The sequence below is a fragment of the Gobio gobio genome (assembly GCF_949357685.1).
Source record: "Gobio gobio genome assembly, chromosome: 13".
Classification (NCBI taxonomy): Eukaryota; Metazoa; Chordata; class Actinopteri; order Cypriniformes; family Gobionidae; genus Gobio; species Gobio gobio.
Genome location: NC_137106.1, coordinates 26,163,179 through 26,187,215, shown reverse-complemented (window position 1 = coordinate 26,187,215; position 24,037 = coordinate 26,163,179). Strand labels below are relative to the sequence as shown.

Here is a 24,037-nt window from a genome sequence, read left to right as displayed (position 1 = left end):
CAAAATACACTGTAAAAGGTGTATTATTGACATTCTGGGGTTTAAAACTCAAACATCTGTTTAGGTGGATTTGATTGGAATAACTCAAATATATTTCTGATTAAACAGGAAACAACAGAATGTCTACAACTAACAGACTGTGAGCCAAAGCTGCTCTTAGAGAGATGCAGCTGACGCCCTTCAGTCACTCCCCATTCAGCTGTTTTTAAAGATGAGAATTTTCAAGAAATTAATGCATTAAGCATATTTGGCATCAGTTAATCTTATATCATTTTCATTTCTATTAAGAAAATGATCTGGTTTGGGTAAATGTAAGACTTGGCCTTAGAACAGTGTGAAGGAAAAATGCTTACCCAGAGTGCCTTTCAGTGCTGTTATTTTGGGACATCTACAGTGCTCTCATTCAATTCCAACTGAATGAGATCCATCAATACTTCAGACTAGAGCCAAAAACACCATTGGAGAAAAATGAGAGTGTGAGGGAAGATGGAAAAGGGCTGAGAAAGTGAGTGAGAGTGTGTGTGAGCGAAAGAAAGAGAGAGAGAGAGAGAGAGAGAGAGAGAGAGAGAGAGAGAGAGAGAGAGAGAGAGAGAGAGAGAGAGAGAGAATGATGACATGAAAAAGAGTCACTGAATTTATAAGGGACAATGTGGGCGGTGAGAGCCGGAAAGAAAAGTAACTAAAAGAGAGAGAGAGAGAGTGTAAAAGGTAAGACAGAACAGGAAAACTACAGCGAGACATTTGGATTTGCCTCTAGTGCAAACTCTTGGATAAAAACACCTAATAAAACGTTCTAAAATCTACCTTCTAGCGAGACTTCATTTTAAAAACGTCTCCATTTCCTCTCTCCTGTCACCTGGCCAAGACGCAGCTTTGCGACGAGTTTTAGCTTACTTTCTGTGCTAGATTGCTATCAGATAATCCCAACAGGCCGCTGAACGCTAAGGCGTTGTCATAGAGACAACATGCAGAGAAAGCTTTGGAGGAATATAATCATCAAACTTGATACAGTGCCAGTGGGCGGAGCCACAACTGTCAAACAGGAACATGAAGGAGGGAGGAATGGAGGAGTAGAGGCTGAAGCAATGCACAGGAAGGAGAGCAGTCCTGTCAGTCATGGAGCTTTGTGTTGTTGATTTTCAACGGAGGCACAATCATTTAGTTTTTCTGCTTTTTGTCCATCTCTTGACATCAGTCTGCATGAGATTTCCACTAAGTGCTGTTTAACCAAAGTCAATCCTTGGACGGTATTCGAGAACCATGGGATAAGCCTGGGGTAAAAACCAAAAAGTGAAGTAAAGAATTACTTCACATTTTATGATTGAAGCACCATATCATATACATTATATTCTCATAGTTCTCTCCTAGTTTCTTGTGGTATAAAAGGCAAGGACACAAATCTAGGGCCATCAATGTGTCCTCTAATATTGTATCAACCTCTAGTGTGCATGTGTGTGTGTGTAACTGGAGAAATATGACTCATAGATCTGTCAGTAGCTGTGAGCAGGGTTTTTTTTTTTGCCTCTGCCCCCCACAATCACCACCAACTCAGAGACAGCTGTTCACACTTCTCATGAGCGCACACCCACATTTTCAGGGTCAAACTAACTTTTCAATAATTTACCTTTCAAAGTTTCTAGTCTCTAGTCCTTTTTAAACTTTTTAATGCCAAAGATTCAGAACATAATGATCCCCTATCCTAAAATATAAAGGCAGCTATATATTTTAATTGATAAAAAAAGCTATTTATGCGTGAAATAAGACATGTTCGCTAAATTAAATAATTCGCTTTTATATTTTTATATATGATAAAATCACAATGAAACAAAAGTAGTGACAGGTTTATTTAATTCCATATTGTGACATATATCCAAGTGAAAAAATGTACGCTGGGTCTTGGTTCTATCCATCCGTTGTTGGATGGAGGCAGATCTAAATGCGAGCTTGCAGTCGATTGTAAGAAAGGTGCTGGGTTTAAGTTACAAAAAAATTAAATGCATGGATTAAATTATTTACAATAAGATTATTGTTCCATTTTTGTTTTATACAGACTTTTTAAATATAGTTAGTGTTTCGGGGACAAAACTATATGCCGTTTTGTTTCTGTTTTAACTGGTAAAAACTAGAATACCAGAATAAAACAATCACAATTAATCTCATGATTTATTAAGTGTTTAGACCGCAGTAGTAGTAGTAATTAGTAGTAGTAGTAGTAGTAGTAGTAGTATTTTATTGCCATATCAACATCACAGGCTGACAGCAGATTAAAATAGTAATATTATCAGACTTGGTGAATGTGACTATAAATGTAAAAATGTGTATCTTAAGTGCACAGTAACTTTGACAGCCCTAAAAATAACTTAAAAGGTAATGTTGCAAACACACACATAAACACACATGTACATTTGCTTTTCAATAATGGTGGTGACTTTACAATGGCTTCTATTGTTTTTACACTGAGGTAATGATATTTTTCCATCCCTGAATCCTGAAGAAAATATCAAGCATGTTTATAAAGCCATTTTCCTCCTGGAGATGGTAGGCTGGTCCATATAATGTAAGTAATTATTTTTTTACTATCTTGGGGGACATTCAGTCCAAACAATGTTGGACCCACACACATACACACTTACGCTGTCACCCTGAAGTCTCCAGCGAGTGCGGTAGATGAATTCCAGGGTGTGGTCTTTGCCCATGATCTCCCCGTTACACAAAACGTCGAGCTGTGCGAAAAAAAAATTATGAAATAATAATAGGCCCATTAAGACAATGGCATTGTGTGTTACATATACACTTAGTCAAACATTGAACAGGAGAGGCTAAGAAAAGCAACCTCAGAAACAATTTTCATTGAATATTAAGTATCACAACTGACGGGTAAACCCATCAAGAGCTTATTTATTAATATCTGTATTGAACTGTGAAAAAAATCTATTAATTCTCAGTAATTCTCACACAAATGCATTGACAGCCCAGGGAGACTGTAATAAAACAGTATTTTACCTCATAAGAGCTTGGCAGCTTCAATTTTACACAGAGGAACTTCTTAATGGTTCCCACCGTAACACGGGTGGAGCAACGGATGAATTTCTTCATTAAACCCTGTTTCAGAGACATATGGGGTGCAAATTATAAACATGCACACACACACACACGCACATATATCCCAACATACACACACACAATATATTGAACTATACTGTGTTTGTGCACCTTAACTATGCTTTCTCCTGATTGGCCATTGTTTCGTAAACAGTCCAGACAAATAGCGATCTGAGGATCACTCCTGTGGTAGTCTCCACCTTTCCCATCATCATCCTCTTCATCACTCAGACGAGCTTTCTTAGCCCTAGGGCCATCTAGAAGACATAGGAAATCTTAAAATATATTGGTATATTCACTGTATGTGTGGTACATGTGACTGTGTGTGTATGGAATAGTTCATTATTACCTTCTCCATTTGCTTTGATTTTATTTTTTCTCCAAAACTCAATTTCCTGTTGTTCCTCCTCTAGGAAATAAACACAGTCATTTAAAGAAAGTACATTAAGAAACAATTTACAGATATAGAAACATGTGACACCAAAGTACAACTACATGACCTACAGAGTGTATCTCTGAAGTACATTATATAGAATAAAGTATCTCTCTCGCTCTCTCTCGCTCTCTCTCTCGCGCTCTCTCTATCTATCTATAATATATATTATACATATATACAAATCTCACTCTCTCTTAGTCCAGGCACCAGCTTGAAGATGATCTCCTCCAGGGTTTTATCTAGCCTGCAAAAAAGTGAAGCCAAGATACCATATAAAACACAGAGTACTTGTGTGTGTACTTAATCTGTGTATGTGAGAAATGAGAGCGGGTAAGTTTGGTTACCTCAGCATCTCTAAAGGGTTGGTTTCATGGACCTGTATCCCACATTCTGGACACTCATTACTCTCCTCAAAGTGCTGAACGATACAACTCTTACAAACTGGAGGAGAGTGGAAAAGGAAGAAAAGGAAGAACAGAAGAGGGACAAGAGAATGAGAGAATCAGGGGCAAAGTACTCTAAAACCATTGAAAAGTTAAATTATGTTAAAATAATAATGATAAAAAAGATTCAAAATGTCACTGCATTTAAAAGAACTGTTCAACCGTTGAAAAGTGTGGGGTCAGTATGTTTTTTTTTTAAATAAATTAATATTTTTATTCAGCAAGGATGCATTAAAGACAATTTATATTTCAAATAAATGCTGTTCTTTTGAACGTTCTACTCTTCAAACTCTAAAAAATATTGAAAAAACGATCAATGTTTCCACAAAAATATTAAACAGTGAAAAGTGTTTTCAAAATTAATAATAATAAAAATGTTTCCTGAGCAAATCAGCATATTAGAATGATTTCTGAAGGATCATGTGACAATGAAGGGTTAAATAATGGCTGCTTAAAATTTCATTTTAAAATATATTAAAATACAAAACATTTATTTTAAATTGTATTTTTTTTACATTACTATTTTTACTGTATTAGCTTTGGTGAGCATAAGAGACTTCTTTCACCCCAACGGTAGGTTACAATACAGGTTTCTAAATACTATCGAGCCCTATTTAGACACCCAGACACAGCAGCTCTGCCAAAAATGATTCAGGTGGCAGAGTATGAAACAAATAGGTTTTGATGACATTTTTGATATGAGATATGAGACAGGTCAGGCGAGCAGGTATGGGTAGGTCTTAGAGACATCCAGACAGTTGCCATTTTTCCATTACATGGAACAAAATCTTGCTAATAAATAAACTCATCATATGAGGAAACAATTTTTTTTTAGAAAAATTACAGTTTATTCTAATTTCTGATAATGAAGATTACAACACACACAAAAAAAATTGGGGGAAAATATTATTGATATTTTGGAAAGAAGGACCAAAATATTCGGTTAATTTTTATTATCAGAAAAGAGAGATGATCATAGAGAACATAATGCGGATGAGCATGACATGAATGACTCACAAGTGTGCAGGCATTCCGTGACAGCGGTGGGCTTGATCAGGTATCCATGGCAAATTGAGCAGGTGATGTGACGGTTGAAATCTCGGACCAGGTGCTTTCGGTGGGTCGCCATCTCGACTCAAAGGTCACAGAGGTCAGGAGATCACAAGCTAGTCACAGTGCTGCCTGTGCTCCCAGATAGGGTTGCCATGGTGATTTCATCATTGCCTCCGTTTTGAGGCAGTTGTAACTCTGATCTGAAGACATTATTGTTGAGAGTGACCCTAGCATTAAAAAAAACATATAAAGGATTATTGTTAGAATACCAATTACAAACTTTTGGTTGCATTTTCTGTCACATGTTAAGACTCCACACGTCGAGCAAAGTATCAACACTGATTACACCACACATTCTGTTTTGAAAGCAGTGCAACTCAAACCTTGTTAGTCAAAATGTAGAGTTCAGGACTCATTTAAGTCTGAAAACTTTTAGGAAAGTCCCTGTCAGGAGAGACGGGAAAAGCGAAGGGTGTGTCATTTCAAGGGTTCTTTTGAGTTTATATTGGCTTGATGTTAAGGTTGTGTGGTCACAATATAACCACCAGATACAGCAGGATATTGAGGCACTCTTTCTTTTGCATCAAATGCACACACAACAAAGTCTAAAAAAATATAATAAAGATAAAGAAAAATACACAATAGTCACACAATAAACTTACTGCCTACTAACACAACTATTTTTTTTTTAAACAAATATCCTACTCATTTTTCAAGTAAGCATTTGAACTGTTCTTTCTTAATTATGTTAAGCAAATAATATAGATAAATAGACTGCAAATAAGTAAATCAAAGATAAACTACTCGAAATGATCAGTACAGCCCTTTAAACATGACATGAAAGCATGTCATTGCACTTTGTGACAACATGCCCCATAGCATGGCACTATATAAAGCCGGCACTATATGAAGCCTGCAGCCTATGATAAATAGTTGTGAAAGTTCAACATTTTTGCAGTCAAAATTCACTCCAAAAACAAAATATGCTTTAAAAAGATTAATAGTTTTTTTTTTTATAACTAGTAGCTTTCTAAAGCACTTTCAACAAGGAAACACACTTAGGCTAAGCATACGCTTAAATAGGCTGCTTGGGTCTCTGAGGGTTAAACTTTTTAACAGATTTACACATTTGCATGCACTGTTACTGTGTTTGAGAAACACAACGCCATCGGTCAATCATTTTTCACGATGACGTACTCCTTGCGATGCTCTCTGCCTTTTATGTAATACATATTTGTATAAGAGGAAAACAGCAACTCATAAGCTGCTATGCGATTAATAACTAACACGAATGGATTGTGATCGTCCCTTTTAGACGCATTATAAACCCATAACCTGTTCCTATGAAGCTTTTAGTGTGCATCCGAAACGCGTAGTGTGTCACAGTCCCGTTATCTCATCAACGCGAGCTGCGCACGGCGTCAAGGACTGCGTGACGTCATCCCCATGGAAATTATAACACATGGCAAGTTGAGCTCGTCTCGCGACGTCGTTTTTACATTCTATAATTATGTATCTATCTGCTCCACTGGAGCGGACTGACGGGTACACAGCCTCTGTCGTACCACATGACACAATTTCTCCCCTCCCCAAACTTTACACACATTCGGTGCCCCCAACCCGATAACGTAGCGCAGATTCCCACGTTCCGTGGCCATCCGAAATAGACTTACCGTTATTCCCTCGCCTCGCTCTGTACTGGGCCGTTAATGGAGACTGAAAAACCAGAGTCACATCGTTGCAGCCCGGCGGTGGATTGAGCGCGTGCAGGCAGTGCGTGGCTGGTAAACTCGCGGCCGACACGGAACTGGCAGCAGCACGCGCAGAGAGAGGAGCGCTCGCGCAGAGAAGGGGCGGGGGACTCACGCGCTTGTTTACGCTGTGCTGTGATACCAGCGGAGGGAGCGAACAGTTTAGAACAGTTCCAAACATTCACAACATTACTAAGCGAAATTTAATTGGGCCTAAGTCAAAATTATTTGAATAAAAAAAAAATTATATATACAATTTAAACTGTTAATAATAAATAAAAATGTTGTAAAGACCGACACGCTGACAATACGTTTTGGCACTGATTCTTGTTATTTTGTTTTATATAGCCTATATGTATTCTAGAGTAGGCTACATTTCAAAATACACACATTGACCTTTGTGACAACATGCCCTGATAGCACGACACTATGAAGCTGTCACAATTGCCTATAATAGGCTAGCAAACCGCAAAAAAACTATGACGCACATAATAGCTAAAATGTAACATTGTAATTTACATTTATGCATTTTAATATATATTTTAATATTAAAATTGTATTAAATAACATACTGTGGCATGAAAAAGTGTGTGAACCGCTTGTAGAATCTGTGAAAATGGGAATAATTTTAACTTAATAAGAGGGATCATACAAAATGCATGTTATTTTTTATTTAGTACTGTCCTGGATAAGATATTTTACATAAAAAATTTTGTACATATAGTCCACAAGACAAAAAAATAGCTGACATTTTTTAAATAACCCTGATAAAAAGTTTCTGAACCATTGATTCTCAGTGCTGTGTGTCGTTCCCTGGAAGATCCACGGCTGTTTTTTTCATGGTTGTTCACGAGTCCCTTGTTTGTCCTGGGCAGTTAAACTGCCCAATGTTCTTCAGAAAAATCCTCCAGGTCTTGCACATTCTTCAGTTTTCCAGCATCTTTTGCATATTTGAACCCTCTCCAGCAATGACTGTATGATTTTAAGATCCATCTTTTCACACTGAGGACAATTGAGGGACTCAAACACAACAACTAAAAAAGGTTCAAACATTCACTGATGTGCTCCAGAAGGAAACACAATACATTAAGAGCCTGGGGGTGAAAACTTTTTAACAGGATGAAGATGTCCAAATTTTTCTTATTTTGTTTAAATATAATTTTTTTTCATTTAGTACTGCCCTTCATAAGCAACAGAAGATACTTGCATGTTTCCCGGAAGACAAATTAAGTACAATACCTTGATTTTCAAATTCAATAGGTTTTCACCCCCCGGCTCTTAATTCATTGTGTTTCCTTCTGGAGCATCAGTGAATGTTTGAACCTTTTTTAGTTGTTGTGTTTGAGTCCCTCAATTGTCCTCAGTGTGAAAAGATCGATCTTAAAATCATACAGTCATTGCTGGAGAGGGTTCAAATATGAAAAAGAGGCTGGAAAACTGAATTCAGGACAGTACTAAATAAAAACTAACATGCATTTTGTATGATCCCTCTTATTTAGTTAAAATTATTCCAATTTTCACAGATTCTGCAAGCGGTTCACATACTTTTTCATGCCACTGTAGTTCAAACTTTTGGTTTAAATCTTACTTCATTAAATCTACCTTCATCTACCTCCTGAATGTATTTTACTGTGAACTTATGTTCACCTGCTTACAAAAACTATAACAAAAACGTTTAGAATTTAATTAATTTAAGTATTATATTCAGCATTGAACTAGGTTGGCTATTTTAAACCAACAGGCAAAATCACTGCTAAAGAGGACATTGATTATGACTCATGTTCCTTTTGACTCAAAACCTAGGCCTATAGGTGCTGATAAGACATAGTGTGTCCCTAGTGTGACAACTAGCCCCAGTCTACTTTCTGTCATCTTTGGTTTCATGGGCTGTCATCTCAGTTTTCAGCCCATGCATTCTAATACTGTTTAAGACACTGGAAACCTTTCTACTAACATTGCCCATATTAAACGGGATATACTAAAAAAGACCTCGCTCCACTCCTCAGTGTGTGGGTGAGTCCTTGTGTGGGTGATACCGCAGGCTCTGATGGGTGAATGGTGATACATGTACATTTCTTAATGAGATAGGCTACACATCTGTGTTATAGCTTTGAATAATGTAAACACTCTCCATTAGTGTGTTCCCATAGCAACAGAACATCAGTGCACTTTGAACTGAATATCCAGCTCCTCAATGAAGGATTTTATGACATCTCTGCTCCCTCATGCATTTTGATGTCTTAATTCAGATGTGTACATAGCTGTCCATCAATGTATTGTTTACATGGATGCGAGTATGTGTGAATGTCCATAGACATACAGAACAATTTGTTATTTTCTTTTCATTTTCTTTATGTGCATGCAAACATACACACTGGAAATGTTTACATGCATTTTAGAGTGCATAAAAAGGGGTTTAGGAGATTTTCTTTTTATGCACTGGCTGTCCTTCAAATCCTTGTGATTTCACTTGCCATTAGACAGCAGCTCTATTTATAGAAAAAAAAGGAAAACTGAGAGATGTGGGGAAATAACAAAGAAAGTGATCGCCTGTCATTTCAAAGGAGTTGAATATGTACAACTCAAAGAACCGGAGTTGTTAACGTGCAAATTACATTTTCAAGACCAGCTAGATCGTCAAAGCATCACACAGATACAGAGATGAATCTCACCAACCAGTGCATAAAGCTTGACATTGCTGTGTCTATTGAGTCACTCTGACAGCTGGGTTGTCAAAGCCTAACCTGTCATGAGGAGAAATATATACTGACAATCAATTGATCAATAAAAAATACCTTTGGATCACCCTCACATACACTGTAAAACATAATAAGTTGACTTTTACTTAGAAAAAGTGAGGAAACCGATTGCCTTAAAATTTTCAAGTAAAGTAGAGTATTATTTTTTTGTCGGCTAAACTTAACAAAATTTGTACAGAAAACTTATTAATGAAGTATACTTAACTCAAAATTATTAGTTATGTTAACTTGTTATTAGTGCTCACATTACTAGGAAAATATTAGGAAACCGATTGCCTTAAAATTCTCAAGTAAGCTGAACTTAAAAAAATAAGTGAAGACAAAAAGCAACAACTGAACTCCATTCAACACTTATTTATTACTTATCAATAGTCTACAGGTACTAAAAACAATTAAGTAAGCATTACTTAATTGCATTAAGCTGTTCTTACTTAAACCGTTTAAGTTTTGTCAACTTAATTCTATCTGGGATCTGAGGAAGTGTAGCCTACTCCCAGAGTGCATTGTGGCATGAATAAATTAATTGCTTCGTTTTACTATTTTTAGCTTTATTTTACTATTTGTCTTTTGTCAGTATAACCCGAATAATGACAGCAAGTAAAATAGTAAAGGTCGTATTAATAATAACAATAAAAAAATAAAATAAAAAAAAAATCCTTAATTGTTACCATTGTTGTGTTTTGCATGCTGAATGTTGAAGTCTGTGTGTGACACACTCAAGCATGGTCGAATTATATTGTGACAAATATAGAGGGATTATATCAACTCAATTAAATGGTTATGCCATAAATATTAGTAAAAATAATGTTAAAAAATCATTATTTGACATTAAATATATATATATACTTACTCTCTCTATATATATATAAACATTTATATATATATATTACTTCCCTTCTTTTGAAATCATACAACTATGATTTCTTGTTGCATTGCTGCATTAATAGGAAGTTAATTACTATAATATGAATGAAGTTCCAAGTGTCCAACCAAAGGGAACACTAATCACAATTGTGGTGAGAGGAAGTGGAGGAAATGAGTGATAAGTCTATACAAAATTGCACCACCTCAAAAACACTTTGCCCGCCCGACCGTCCGCCTGCTTGTTTTTTTGCTTTGGCAAAATGGTACTCAAACCAGTCAAGTAATGTTTACTTGAGTTTTCTAAGTAACGAAGGCATAGCATGCAAATAGTTCAGATTACTTAATTGTTTTAAGTAAGTTCAACAAATTATTGGACATTAAGTAAAGTTTACTAAAAAAGTCTTAGTAAGAACAACTGTTGGATTTTACAGTGTACTGTAGCTAAAAATGTTGCACATAGTCACTGAGAGAAACTACAGTCCTATATAATAACTATATTAGGTGTCTTTAACTACTATGTACTAACATTAAAATCAAGGCATTTGATATATGTGCACATTGCTTCTACATTGTCCTTATATTTAAGAAATACCTGAATGTAATTACAGCACATAATGACACTGATGACCCTTCCTTTATCCCTTAACCCACCCATAAACATACCCATACCACTAAACCTGTCCCTAACCTTAACCATATCACACCTAAATAACAGCAAAAGTGTTATGCAATATAACGTGAACACAGTACATTGCACTTATTTTTTGATGTAAGTGCATAGTGGTTAAAGACATTGCCGAAATTACTTATTAAAGCTCTTCTTGAACATCTTGACACAATACTGTTTTTTATACCGACAAACTCATATGCAGACCAAAAGAAAGGAATAGAAAGAAATGTAGGGCAAAATATTTAATACAATTATTTTTATTAATGTATTATTAATTCAATTAATTGTATTTATTTATTCATTTGATTAAGTTAAAGACCATAAAAAGGAGTGAAATAGCAGGAATTGAGTAAACATCTAACAAATTAAACATTACATAATAAACTTGATGGTTTTCTTAAACTTTTTAAAGCTACCGTCTACAGCCAACTTTTTGTCATGCTAACGAAGAAGCAATGGAAAAATCTGAGATAGAAATGTTAAAAAAAGAGAGAATAACGGAATCATCATGCATTTTGCATGTATACTAAATGATAGCATTTACCTTAAGATATTTTGTTCTGTCTCTTGCTCTTCCATGCTCTGTCCTGCCATCTCACATCTTTTTGTTCTCCTCTTGCGCTTATTCTTCACACAATGACTGCAGAAGCAGATACGGCTCTGTTGCTTTGACTAAAAGGAAGGGAACAATTAACTTTTTGCCTCCTACTGACAGTGATGACTTGAAATAGATAAATACACTCTAAAAAAAGGCTCGTAATCATAGGGGAACCTTTTTTAGTGCTATATAGCACCAATTTTGGTGCTTCAGTGGTTCTTCAGCGGTTCTTCAGAGGTGCTATATAGCACCTTAGTCAAAGAACCGGTGAAGAACCTCTGAAGAACCGCTGAAGAACCTCTGAAGAACCGCTGAAGAACCACCAAAATTGGTGCTATATAGCACTAAAAAAGGTTCCCCTATGATTACGAACCAAGAACCATTTTTGGTGCAATATAGAACCTTTTTTTTTTTAGAGTGTAGAAGGGGAGAAAGTAAGAGAGAAAAATACTGCTTGCAAAACACATTCTTAAATCATAACACTCAAACTCATAAGAGACACATTTGAGTGTCTTACTAAGAATCGTTACAGCTAAAAGCGAACAGCTGTGAGAAGAACCTGCGTATCAGGTGATCACATTATGACTCTTTGTGAGACAGTAATCAAATTTTGCGCAGAGAAGGGAAACAGAATACAAGCCATGTCTATGTGTGTGTCCATGTCATTTTTAACACGTCAACCTCAAAATCTCAAAACCAAATGTTCATACCAGTGTGTGATTGCTTTCTCAAATGTCGGCTGTAGACGCACACACTTTCATTTGTTTGTGGCTGGTTTAGAGACGCACAAAGCATCAGACTAATCCACGTGGAGTCTCAGAAACCTTACTCTAAACCAAACACTAAAATATCATATCCCCAACAAATGGACTAGGGCTGAGGGCTGCATTTCTCAAAAGCATTGTGAGCCAAGTTGATCGTAGAGACCATTGGTGGCAACAACGATGGTTCTACAATCTACTTGGGCTCACAATGCTTTTGGAAAACACAGCCTTGTATGTTTATGACTAATTTCACCTCCAGCATTCACTAGATAATTTTTTGCCCATTTAATTTGAGGTGAGCTCTATTACGAGTCTTCTGAAAGAGTACTGAATCTCCTGATCAAAACCCAGGTAAAGCAGCAGACATAAACAATAGCATATATGCAAGTTGATGCATATGTAAAAGTGCGATCATCAACATTAAACAGCATATAAATATGCCTAATGTTACCAAATGAAATGTCAAAACCATTTAGCCACTTGTAAGCAGCCACTTGTTAGCAAAAACGCAGAAAAGCTTAAAAAACAAAACAAAATCACGAGTGGGGCAATACATGTCACGTTTGGTTTTGGTCTTTTATTTTGTAATTCTCAGTTTCCTGTTTGTCATGTGCTTCCATTGATCCTCATGTTATCCTGCCTGTGCTACACCAAAACATTTTTTAAGTTTTATTTAGTAACTTTCAGGAGGGTGTACTCATTTTTGCAACACAGCATTTTATCACTTTGATAAGAAAATCTTTACTTTTTTAATATTTTCCTTCCTGAATAATTTTGACATGCTTCTTTGGTAATTGATCAAGCATACTTCCTGGAGCATTATATCTATAAAGAACCAATATGTCTTCTAAGTAAAGAGTAATTGCTGAATTTGTTAAGTTTCAGAGGGGGTGTACTCATTTATGCGGTCTTAAGTTAACTATACATGCGATCTTTGTTTGTAAAGGAACAATAAGCAAAAATATCCAGGATGAAGTCTTAGCATATGACACAAACCTCAAGAATGGTGACAATCAACGGATATAAAGATGAGCTCTTTACATCACAACGAATAACTAATAAGTGACAAAATAACAATACTTTTGTTTTAAAATGAACTCAGCAAAACAATTGTCACAAAGGGAACCCACTGGAGGCAAGCTTGATGAGAACCCAAGTGCAGTTTATTTACAAATGAACAGAACATACCAGGATTTGACTTGAACAACATTGACCATGACCTCACCAACAGCAGTGACACAAACAAGGCTAGACCAAGACGCATGGGCTGTGCCCGAAACCTGGAAAACGCTGCCTTCGGAGGACGCATTAAGGTAGGAAGGCATCAAAGCACGTCTGAATACAATGTTAACTTCCCTTCCTGTCTCCTGAGATGCCTTCATCTGATGGATTTTTGAAGGCAGCATAGATGTATCCTTCGCTGCCTCTGATATCCTAAAATCCTGTGCGCTCCATTCTGTGACAGTTGAGCTAGAAAAAAAAGGCATCTGAAAGTTGTGTTTGCTGGTCAGTTTGTGTGTAAATGTACGTTGAACATTTTCCACTTCTGATGTCTTTTTATAGCGAAAAAGTTACTTATGTAGTAATTAAATATTTGTTTAGTTCTCACCAAAGCTCTCTCTATTTTGCTGTAGATCATTAAACTGTTACACTGCCTTAGAAGTCTGTCCGAAATCAGTTTTGTGAGGTACCTTCATGCACAAACACTGCCTGCAGAGTCATTGTCTGATAAGACAACAAGTCAGCTGCCTAGGTTTTCGGACTCAGCCATAGTAAACATGAGGGCTTAAATACACAGAGACTGATGACTAACAAGGAACACCTGTGAACAATCAAACAATGAACCAATTACAAAACTGAACTGAGAACCCGCATGACTAAATCAACCAATGACAACAGGCTTGTTCGACCTTCGACTTCATGCAGCGATGCTTGATGATTGCATGGCGGTTTGAAATTTTGTCCGACTTGAGGCAGCGCTGACGCCACGTGACTGTGACGTAGGTCAACAAAGTACAGATTGTTTCAAAGCAGCTTTACAGTGATAACAGGAAAATAATACAACAGAATTTGATTCAGCTGTACAGCTGCTCTGGAGAAAACAGTTATGTCATCAGCTCAGTTCAGTAATCATTTAGTGTCAATGCAGGCAGCAGATCAGTAATATAGTTGAATATTTAGTGTCCCCAACTAAGCAAGCCAAAAGCGAAATACAACAGAGGCGACGGTGGCAAGGAACCAAAACTCCATCAGGTGACAGAATGGAGAAAAAAACCTTGGGAGAAACCAGGCTCAGTTCTCCTCTGGCCAACGAACAAACAGTGTATGAGTGACGTAACCAGAGCCATAGAGAGAGAGAGTTGCGACAACTCCATAGACTCCAATGGAACGTTTTTTTTTACAGCAATGGCGGCTCGCGGAGACTCTCAATAGTTCCCGGAAGTAGCAGCCGCGCCATAGAGTTACAGCAGAACAGACCGTTTGTGATGCACTTTTAAAAGGTAAGACGTTTAATCAGAAAGATTTTAAATGATCAGCACATTTTAATCAAAATAACTTGTACATTAAAGCCTGCTTGTGTAGATTATTCATCATTAAAAAAATATATATTTTAAAAACAACATCGCTGTAACTACATACTCATGCTACATACACATGTCGATGTGTAATAAAATTATTGAAAATCAATGCATTTATTGACAATTAATTACCAAAAAGCGCAGTTCTGTCACTGTGACTATCAATTTGAATTGCCCGTCAAAGCACTTCCTGGAACTATTCGAGGTCTACATGAATCACGTGACTATCAAGCGTTTTGAACTTCCGTTGTCGCAACTCTCTCTCTCTATGGCTCTGGACGTAACCAGTTCCATCTGGTTGAAGATTAGAGTCACCACGGCGGAGATGGGATTGTTGAGGATCAGTGCCACTGGATGTCGTGTCGATGAGGCCTTCACAGGGGAGAGTCTAGTTGACACGGTCTCAGCAGACACTTCAGGGCTGCGTTGGTCATGTCTAGCGCAGGTCCACCATCTGATCTGGATACAGCCCGGATCTGGCTGACTACAGTAAACCTTGTGATAAACAGAGAGACATTAGCATAGATGGCATTCTTTTTATGATGTAACGAGTACATCAGGTGTTATGGGAAGTGTTCCCAGTTTCCGGTAGACCTAGTTAATGCAGAGATACCAAATGAAAGATTGGTATTAAAGAGCACAACCAAGGACACCTAACTGACGACGAGAACTTGACAGAGCACCCATCAAGTGTTAGTTAGTTAGTTAATATAGGCTACTACATGCAGAGGTTTTTGGTCCGATAATTAAAAATTCATTTTTTTCATATATTTTTTATATAAATGCATTCAGTTAATCTTATGAATTGGTAAATTTCGTCAGGGTGCGAAGAAATATAGAGCTGAGTGTCGTCAGCATAACAATGAAAACTAACGCCATGCTTCCTAATAATGTCTCCCAAAGGTAGCATGTACAGGGTGAAAAGTGACGGTCCTAGTACTGAGCCTTGCGGTACTCCATACTTTACTTGTGATCATTGTGACATCTCTTCATTTACTGCTACAAACTGATAACGGTCAGATAAGTATGATTTAAACCATGCCAATGCAATGCCAACTTAATTTGAGAGTCTATTCAGAAAAATGTTGTGGTCGATAGTACTGAAAGCAGCAATAAGATTGAGTAACACTAATAGAGAGATACAACCATGATCAGATGAAGAGCAAATCATTTGTAACTCTAATTAGAGCAGTCCCAGTACTATGAAACTGTCTAAATCCTGACCGGAAATCCTCACAGATACCATTTCTTTCTAATGCTGCGTTCACACCAAACGCGAATTGAGCGTCAAAATCGCGCCTACCGCGTCTAGTTTCACGCGCGTGCATTTTGAATGCATTCGCGCGTCAGCAGAGAATTGGACGCGCGTAGAAATCGAGCGTTTGAAGCGAAATTGACGCGCGTTCAAGGCACTCCAGGAGAAATATGTCATAAAACACCACTCTGCCTCTTTTCATTTTCATTAAACATATATATTAAGCATTAATAGCCACACAAATGTGGTCCAGGCAACTCCTACATCATCTTCAGTACATGTATATTTAAATATCCTAAAAATATAAAGTTATTAAACTTCTCTTTGCCCTCAGTCAAAACGATTTGGCAGACAACAAATTATAGATTCATGAGAGCAAAGCTCGGCCGTTAGATCTACACAAAACGAACCACTACAGGACATCAGAGCCAGCGGCAGACGCCAGAAGGACTGGCCGAGGAAAGGCTGCCTTCGCCGGGGTTATGAGCAGTGATTGCCCGGTGATCGCCTGGATCTCACAACTCCAAAAACACAAGATTATTTTTTTAAAATAGGCGCTCTCTTTATAAATAAACCACAGATTTGAGCTTCAAACAACTGAATTCCCACCTGAAAACGTCTTAAAACTACATTTTGTGACACAATAGTACTGTTTTTAATTTATGCAGGGTTTCTCATACACGTCACTTTACCACGTGACAGCAGCGAGCAGGCTCCTGATTGGTTAACGCGGCGCGAATTGACGCCAAAGTTCAAATTTTTCAACTCGGGCGTCAGACGCGAATTCGCTTCAAACGCGTGAATGCACAAAAGCACCATTCGCGTGTAACGCGCGTATCGCGCAAGACGCTCAATTCGCGTCCAATTCGCGCCATTCGCGCGAACTGGACGCGCGAATGAAGCGGATTCGCGTCCTTCGCGCCGCGCGTAACGCGCCTTCCGCGCCGCGGGACCTCCAGACGCGCGTCAACGCGCCTTTCCATTGACTTAACATTGAAATCACTCGCGCCTGACGCTCAATTCGCGTTTGGTGTGAACGCAGCATAATGCTGCGTTCACACCAAACGCGAATTGAGCGTCAGGCGCGAGTGATTTCAATGTTAAGTCAATGGAAAGGCGCGTTGACGCGCGTCTGGAGGTCCCGCGGCGCGGAAGGCGCGTTACGCGCGGCGCGAAGGACGCGAATCCGCCTCATTCGCGCGTCCAGTTCGCGCGAATGGCGCGAATTGGACGCGAATTGAGCGTCTTGCGCGGTACGCGCGTTACACGCGAATGGTGCTTTTGTGCATTCACGCGTTTGAAGCGTATTCGCGTCTGACGCCCGAGTTGAAAAATTTGAACTTTGGCGTCAATTCGCGCCGCGTTAACCAATCAGGAGCCTGCTTGCTGCTGTCACGTGGTAAAGTGACGTGTATGAGAAACCCTGCATAAATTAAAAATAGTACTATTGTGTCACAAAATGTAGTTTTAAGACTTTTTAAGGTGGGAATGTAGTTGTTTATAGCTCAAATATGTGGTTTATTTCTAAAGAGAGCGCTTATAAATAAGTTTATTTATAAAAAATAATCTTGTGTTTTTGGAGTTGTGAGATCCAGGCGATCACCGGGCAATCACTGCTCATAACCCCGGCGAAGGCAGCCTTTCCTCGGCCAGTCCTTCTGGCGTCTGCCGCTGGCTCTGATGTCCTCTAGTGGTTCGTTTTGTGTAGATCTAACGGCCGAGCTTTGCTCTCATGAATCTATAATTTGTTGTCTGCCAAATCGTTTTGACTGAGGGCAAAGAGAAGTTTCATAACTTTATATTTTAAGGATATTTAAACATACATGCAGTGAAGATAATGTAGGAGTTGCCTGGACCACATTTGTGTGGCTATTAATGCTTAATATATATTTTTAATGAAAATGAAAAGAGGCAGAGTGGTGTTTTATGACATATTTCTCCTGGAGTGCCTTGAACGCGCGTCAATTTCGCTTCCAGCGCTCGATTTCTACGCGCGTCCAATTCTCTGCTGACGCGCGAATGCATTCAAAATGTACGCGCGTGAAACTAGACGCGGTAGACGCGATTTTGACGCTCAATTCGCGTTTGGTGTGAACGCAGCATAAAAAAAAAAAAAAGGAGCATAGTTGTAAAGACACTGCCTTTTCTAGTATTTTTGACAGAAAGGGTAGATTTGAAATTGGCCTGTAACTCACTAATTCTGTAGGATCAAGTTGTGTTTTTTTAATAAGAGGTTTAATAATAGTCAGCTTAAAAGTTTTTGGTACATACCCTAATGACAAGGATGAATTAATGATATTAAGAAGTGGATCTATGACCTCTGGAAGCATCTCTTTTAGTAGCTTAATCGGTATCGGGTCGAGCATACATGTTGTTGATTTATTAGATTTAACAAGTTTAGCCAATTCTTCGTCTCCTATAGCAGTGAATGAGTGGAATTTTTCCTAAGTGACACTAGAATGCACTGTCTGATGCGATGCTGTAGTAGATGGTTGCATAGTTATAATTTTTTCCGAAATGATATAGTCATAAAGTCATTACTGCTGTGCCGTTAGCAAATGTTTCTCTTGTTAATTTAGCAATTTATCAAATAAATACCTAGGGTTGTGTTTGTTTTCTTCTAAGAAAGTAAAAAAAATAAGCAGATCTAGCAATTTTAGACCGATTGGCAGCTGACTTGAAGCAGTGCATTTTACTGTTCCACGATTGGCCGGATTCACCGCATGACATCAAGCACGTGTGTTTCGGGTTTATTCTAAAACCTTCTGTTCCACTAATGCTCACAAATCAGTTTTTTTATAACGGAAAAACCTCTTTTCATGTAGTCACGATGTTATATTGTCATGTTTATCAAAATAAAATGTAGACCCCACTTCATTGATTGTGTAGGCTTATATGTTGAACTTTATTCTTGTACAAACAGATGCTGTATTAAGCAGTAGCCTACATAAAGTATTAAATGAAAATGTCTTCTGAAACATCAGTGTATTTGACAAATATTGCATTTATTTCACTTCATCTGTGATAAAGTATGCAAACAAAGTGGAGTTGTGATTGATGATCAGCTAAAATTCACTGACCACATTACTGCAACAACCCGATCCTGTAGATTTGCATTATACAACATTAGGAAGATTAGACCCTTCCTATCAGAGCATGCCACACAACTACTGGTCCAAGCTCTTGTTCTCTCCAGACTGGACTACTGTAATGCTCTTCTAGCGGGCCTTCCGGCATGCACTATCAAACCCTTGCAACTGATCCAGAATGCAGCGGCGAGGTTGGTCTTTAATGAGCCGAAGAGAGCGCACGTCACGCCTCTCTTCATCAGTCTGCACTGGCTGCCAATAGCTGCTCGCATCAAATTCAAGGCACTGGTGCTTGCCTTCAAAGCAACCACTGGCTCTGCACCAATATACCTAAACTCGCTCGTTCAGACTTACACACCCTCCAGGAACTTACGTTCTGCTAGTGAACGACGCCTTGTGGTGCCATACCAGAGAGGCATGAAATCGCTCTCACGGAGCTTTTCCTGGGCTGTTCCCACCTGGTGGAATGACCTGCCGATCTCAATTCGTGCGGCCGAGTCTGTAACCATTTTCAAAAAACACCTAAAGACACATCTCTTCCAGCAGCACCTGACCAATCAAGAATAGCACTTATCATTCTATTCATTTTCTGTCTGTCTAATTTATTTAAAAAAATAAAAATAAAAAAAAACTGTCCTGTGTGTTCTGAGCTAGATTAACTGAGACTTGCTACAGCACTTGCATACTGTTGCCCTTGACTGTTCTAGTTGCTTCTTTTGCTCTCATTTGTAAGTCGCTTTGGATAAAAGCGTCTGCTAAATGACTAAATGTAAATATAAATGTAAATGCAAAGTGCGAGCGTCACTACGGGAAGCAGAAAGTGTCCCACTTCACGTCTCCGTTTGCAGCTCCTCCCTGCCTGCACACGGCTACTCTCGCCAATCGGTTGCATCCAGCCACAGCCAATGTCGAACACACCTAACATGACACAAGAGACTAGGGAAGCACATGACATGATCACATGAGAGCACGATGGAATCACATGACAAACCAGGAAACATGACTGATTAAACTCAAACAGAAAACATGAACATGAAACAAAACCAAGACACTAGACATTACACCTATAGTATTAAACATAATTTATGCTGCAAGGCAATTCAGCAACATGAGGTTATTTGTTTTTATACAACATTTGGGGGAATTCTGTTGGTCTGACATAGCCTGGTCCTACCAGACTCTGGTACATTTTCATTTGTACAAAGAGTCTGCCCACTCTCCATTGACAAGCGTTAACTTCCTTGAAGGCGGGTACTCTGTTGAATTTTAAAACTATTGGATCTGCCAAGAGCCACTCTGGATCTGCCATAACCAATCGCTAACGTTTGGCATGTCATCTCAAACTAGCGCACGACATCAACGTCGTTGACTGTGGCAAAGTGGAAAACTGTTCTGTGGTCAGACGAATCAAAATTTGAAGTTCTTTTTGGAAAACTGGGACGCCATGTCATCCGGACTAAAGAGGACAAGGACAACCCAAGTTGTTATCAGCGCTCAGTTCAGAAGCCTGCATCTCTGATGGTATGGGGTTGCATGAGTGCGTGTGGCATGGGCAGCTTACACATCTGGAAAGGCACCACCAATGCTGAAAGGTATATCCAAGTTCTAGAACAACATATGCTCCCATCCAGACGTCGTCTCTTTCAGGGAAGACCTTGCATTTTCCAACATGACAATGCCAGACCACATACTGCATCAATTACAACATCATGGCTGCGTAGAAGAAGAATCCGGGTACTGAAATGGCCAGCCAGAAGTCCAGATCTTTCACCCATAGAAAACATTTGGCGCATCATAAAGAGGAAAATGCGACAAAGAAGACCTAAGACAGTTGAGCAACTAGAAGCCTATATTAGACAAGAATGGGACAACATTCCTATTCCTAAACTTGAGCAACTTGTCTCCTCAGTCCCCAGACGTTTGCAGACTGTTATAAAAAGTAGAGGGGATGCCACACAGTGGTAAGCATGGCCTTGTCCCAACTTTTTTGAGATGTGTTGATGCCATGAAATTTAAAATCAACTTATTTTTCCCTTAAAATTATACATTTTCTCAGTTTAAACATTTGATGTCATCTATGTTGCATTCTGAATAAAACATTGAAATTTGAAACTTCCACATCATTGCATTCTGTTTTTATTCACAATTTGTACAGTGTCCCAACTTTTTTTGGAATTGGGTTTGTAGATTTAATAAAATTAAATGTCTTAGTATGTGAGACTCAAAAGGTTGTCAACTGGAAAATATATAGTTGCTTTTTTTACAGTGCAGGGTACAATAAAATAAATATGTAAATTAACTAATTCATGAAAATATAACCTCTTATTATTAGAACACTTAATAAATGAAATGTGATATTAATGTTTTGTTGTTGTTTTTCACATATTTTTGGTTTGTTTTAAACAGACTGTGCCCATTCATCAGACCTAAATGTGGAAGCATTCTAATAGATGTATTGTAAATCAGCAGAGAACATTTTTTGTAGAACCTTCCTGGGTGCTGGTCAGGTGTTGAAGTACATTGTTGTGGACACATTGAGGGATCAAGTGATAGGCTACACATGTGAGCTGTCATGTAAACCAAGAGGGAAAATATATTGTCTTAAAACAACACATGATCCATATGGCCACAGCTGAGGACATAGAATCCTAAATCCTCTCACCATTCCCAAAACTTCACAGCATTTCCGAATCCTTGTAGCATTCCAAGCCCCTGCCATTGTGAGAACATGATTCCAAAATTCTTGTTTGATTTGCTGTTGTTCTACTGCCTGGTATGGCCTGGGCTCCACAGTCTGGATTTCGAGTTCTTAAATAAGAATTCCAAATAGCCATTTGTTTTAGTAACTGATTTTTTTTAGCAGAACATTATGTGTTATTTTCTTATTGTGTTCATTTAATATATTCATGCATGTTTCTTTATGATTATTAAATCATAGGCTACTCTACATGTCTCTGAGTATGTTTGCATGTATGCATGCAGGCAGGGAAGAGGCTGTGTTTGTACATCCTGCTAATCTAAACTCTGAGGAGGGGCAGTTATTCTGGTGTAGTGCCTGTTTGGATCCACAAAAATAAAAATCTTCACTATATCAATAATAACTTAGGCAGCTGTTGCATGTGCTGCACATATGCAATCACTTGCCAGAGAAGCCATTTGCCAAGGTTAGTGGGTTAGAGCTCCGAATCCCTACAAGCCTTCAGTGATACTGACACATATACACTTAGTAACACCCCGTAAATAACCCTTATTAGAGACACCCACAAAGCCAATGGCTAAATTTAACTAAACTGTCAATATACAGACACACATACAATTGTGTATGAAAACATGTGGGGTTATGCCTTAAAAACCTAGTTTGACAGATTGACAGCTATAATTCAATGACTAATTCAGCATGGAAAGCATTGCGAGGGCTGGAGGCGATTTGAAAATTAACGCATCTTCATGCAGTCTGAATTTCATTCTAAATATCAGAGAAAATTCGTTTTTTTTTTTTTTTTTTTACCAGTGCACCATTTATGAGATGGAAAAAAATGCTGCAATGCAAGATGTAGTTTACAGCTAGAGTAAAAGGGATACTTCACCGCTGGAAAGATGAATGTGTATTTAAATTGGGTCATTTATTTAGTAGAAATGTGAAATTATTTTAGAAGTTGGTGCCTTCTAGATTGAGAAGAGCCAGAAAATTTATTTTTGGCTCATGTGGATGAAAGACAACAACTCCCAGAATGCACTTGCTTCGCTGCCCTACGAGGCCACTCCCAAGCCACACCTACCGGTTACATCACCGGTTGCCCCCACAGTCATTTTCTTTCTACAATGAAAAACTGAACGTGTCTGACTAATACAGCATGAGCCGAAAGAGAGTCGCAGCACAAACGCAGCAGGAGTCAGATTTCATTCATCAGAGAGTAAGGATCTCTTTCCAGATGAAGCGATCTTTAACAGACATCTTGCAGACGTACGTGTGCTATCGTTTATGGTTTATATACCTGCAGTCTTTGTTTCACTTTCCCTTTTTGAATGACGAATATATCTGATAAAATAGACATTTATCTCTTTCACACGCAGGCGCAGAATGCGCGTTCGCCTGTAGTCCTTTTGGTGTGTTCAGGTGCTGTTTTTCCCCCTTTCATCAGCGCTAGTTCTTTGGCGTTAGTTTGGTGTGTCCCTACCCTAACATGCTAGAAACATAATCACTGCCATAATGATCCAATCATTTTTAAGCTGACTTTTAAGCTGTTATGCTTACCATTGGGGAGAGTAAAAGTAGGCCTAAACAAAAAGCTTTTGGATTATTTTTATGTACTCCCTTAATTTTGTAAACAAAAAAGCACAAGATAATTTATTATGGTTTGTCAATAACTGTAGAAAATGTATTTATTCCGTTTAATCACAGAACATCTTGGAGTGGCTGATTTTGTTGTTGTGGTTGAGATTGGTAAGAAGGTTGAAGGTTTGAACCCCACAAACGGCAATCCAGCCTTGTAACCCTGAGCAAGACACTTCAAACTGAAAGCATTAGTCACTCTTTCGTCATCTTGAGTCATGACCTTTGGTATCTCTCAGATATAGGTCTAGACAGTGCCCTGGCCTAAGTGTCTCCTTTTATGGAAAACACCATTGCAAATCATCTTGCGACTGATTTTAATTTATGGCTGATGGACTGGT

General features: G+C 38.3%; 1 protein-coding gene across 2 annotated transcripts; it reads right to left on the bottom strand.

The window, feature by feature from the left end:
• Positions 1-509: 509 nt before the first annotated feature.
• Positions 510-6,886, bottom strand: pcgf5a (polycomb group ring finger 5a). 2 transcript variants are annotated; one of them, XM_079833017.1, is made up of 9 exons: positions 6,708-6,886; positions 4,999-5,261; positions 3,883-3,979; positions 3,727-3,782; positions 3,452-3,511; positions 3,214-3,359; positions 3,004-3,102; positions 2,634-2,723; positions 510-1,271 (listed from the first exon to the last, which is right to left on the bottom strand). In XM_079833017.1, exons 2-9 carry the CDS (start codon positions 5,108-5,110, stop codon positions 1,224-1,226), a joined length of 708 nt encoding a protein of 235 aa, XP_079689143.1. In that variant the 5' UTR covers positions 5,111-5,261; positions 6,708-6,886; the 3' UTR covers positions 510-1,223. The 2 variants fall into 2 exon arrangements, with proteins under 2 accessions (XP_079689143.1, XP_079689142.1); XM_079833016.1 differs by having other exon boundaries at positions 3,214-3,377; positions 6,708-6,839.
• Positions 6,887-24,037: the final 17,151 nt, after the last annotated feature.

What these genes read in the sequence shown, in the direction of transcription:
- pcgf5a (XM_079833016.1), bottom strand. Translation starts at nt 5,110, where the DNA reads ATGGCGACCCACCGAAAGCACCTGGTCCGAGATTTCAACCGTCACATC. An exon ending in GGTGCCTGGACTAAGAGAGA is followed by an intron (nt 3,512 to 3,726) that starts GTGAGATTTGTA and finishes TTTATTTCCTAG; the next exon opens with AGGAGGAACAACAGGAAATT. An exon ending in GGAGACTTCAGGGTGACAGC is followed by an intron (nt 1,272 to 2,633) that starts GTAAGTGTGTAT and finishes TTTTTACCCCAG; the next exon opens with GCTTATCCCATGGTTCTCGA.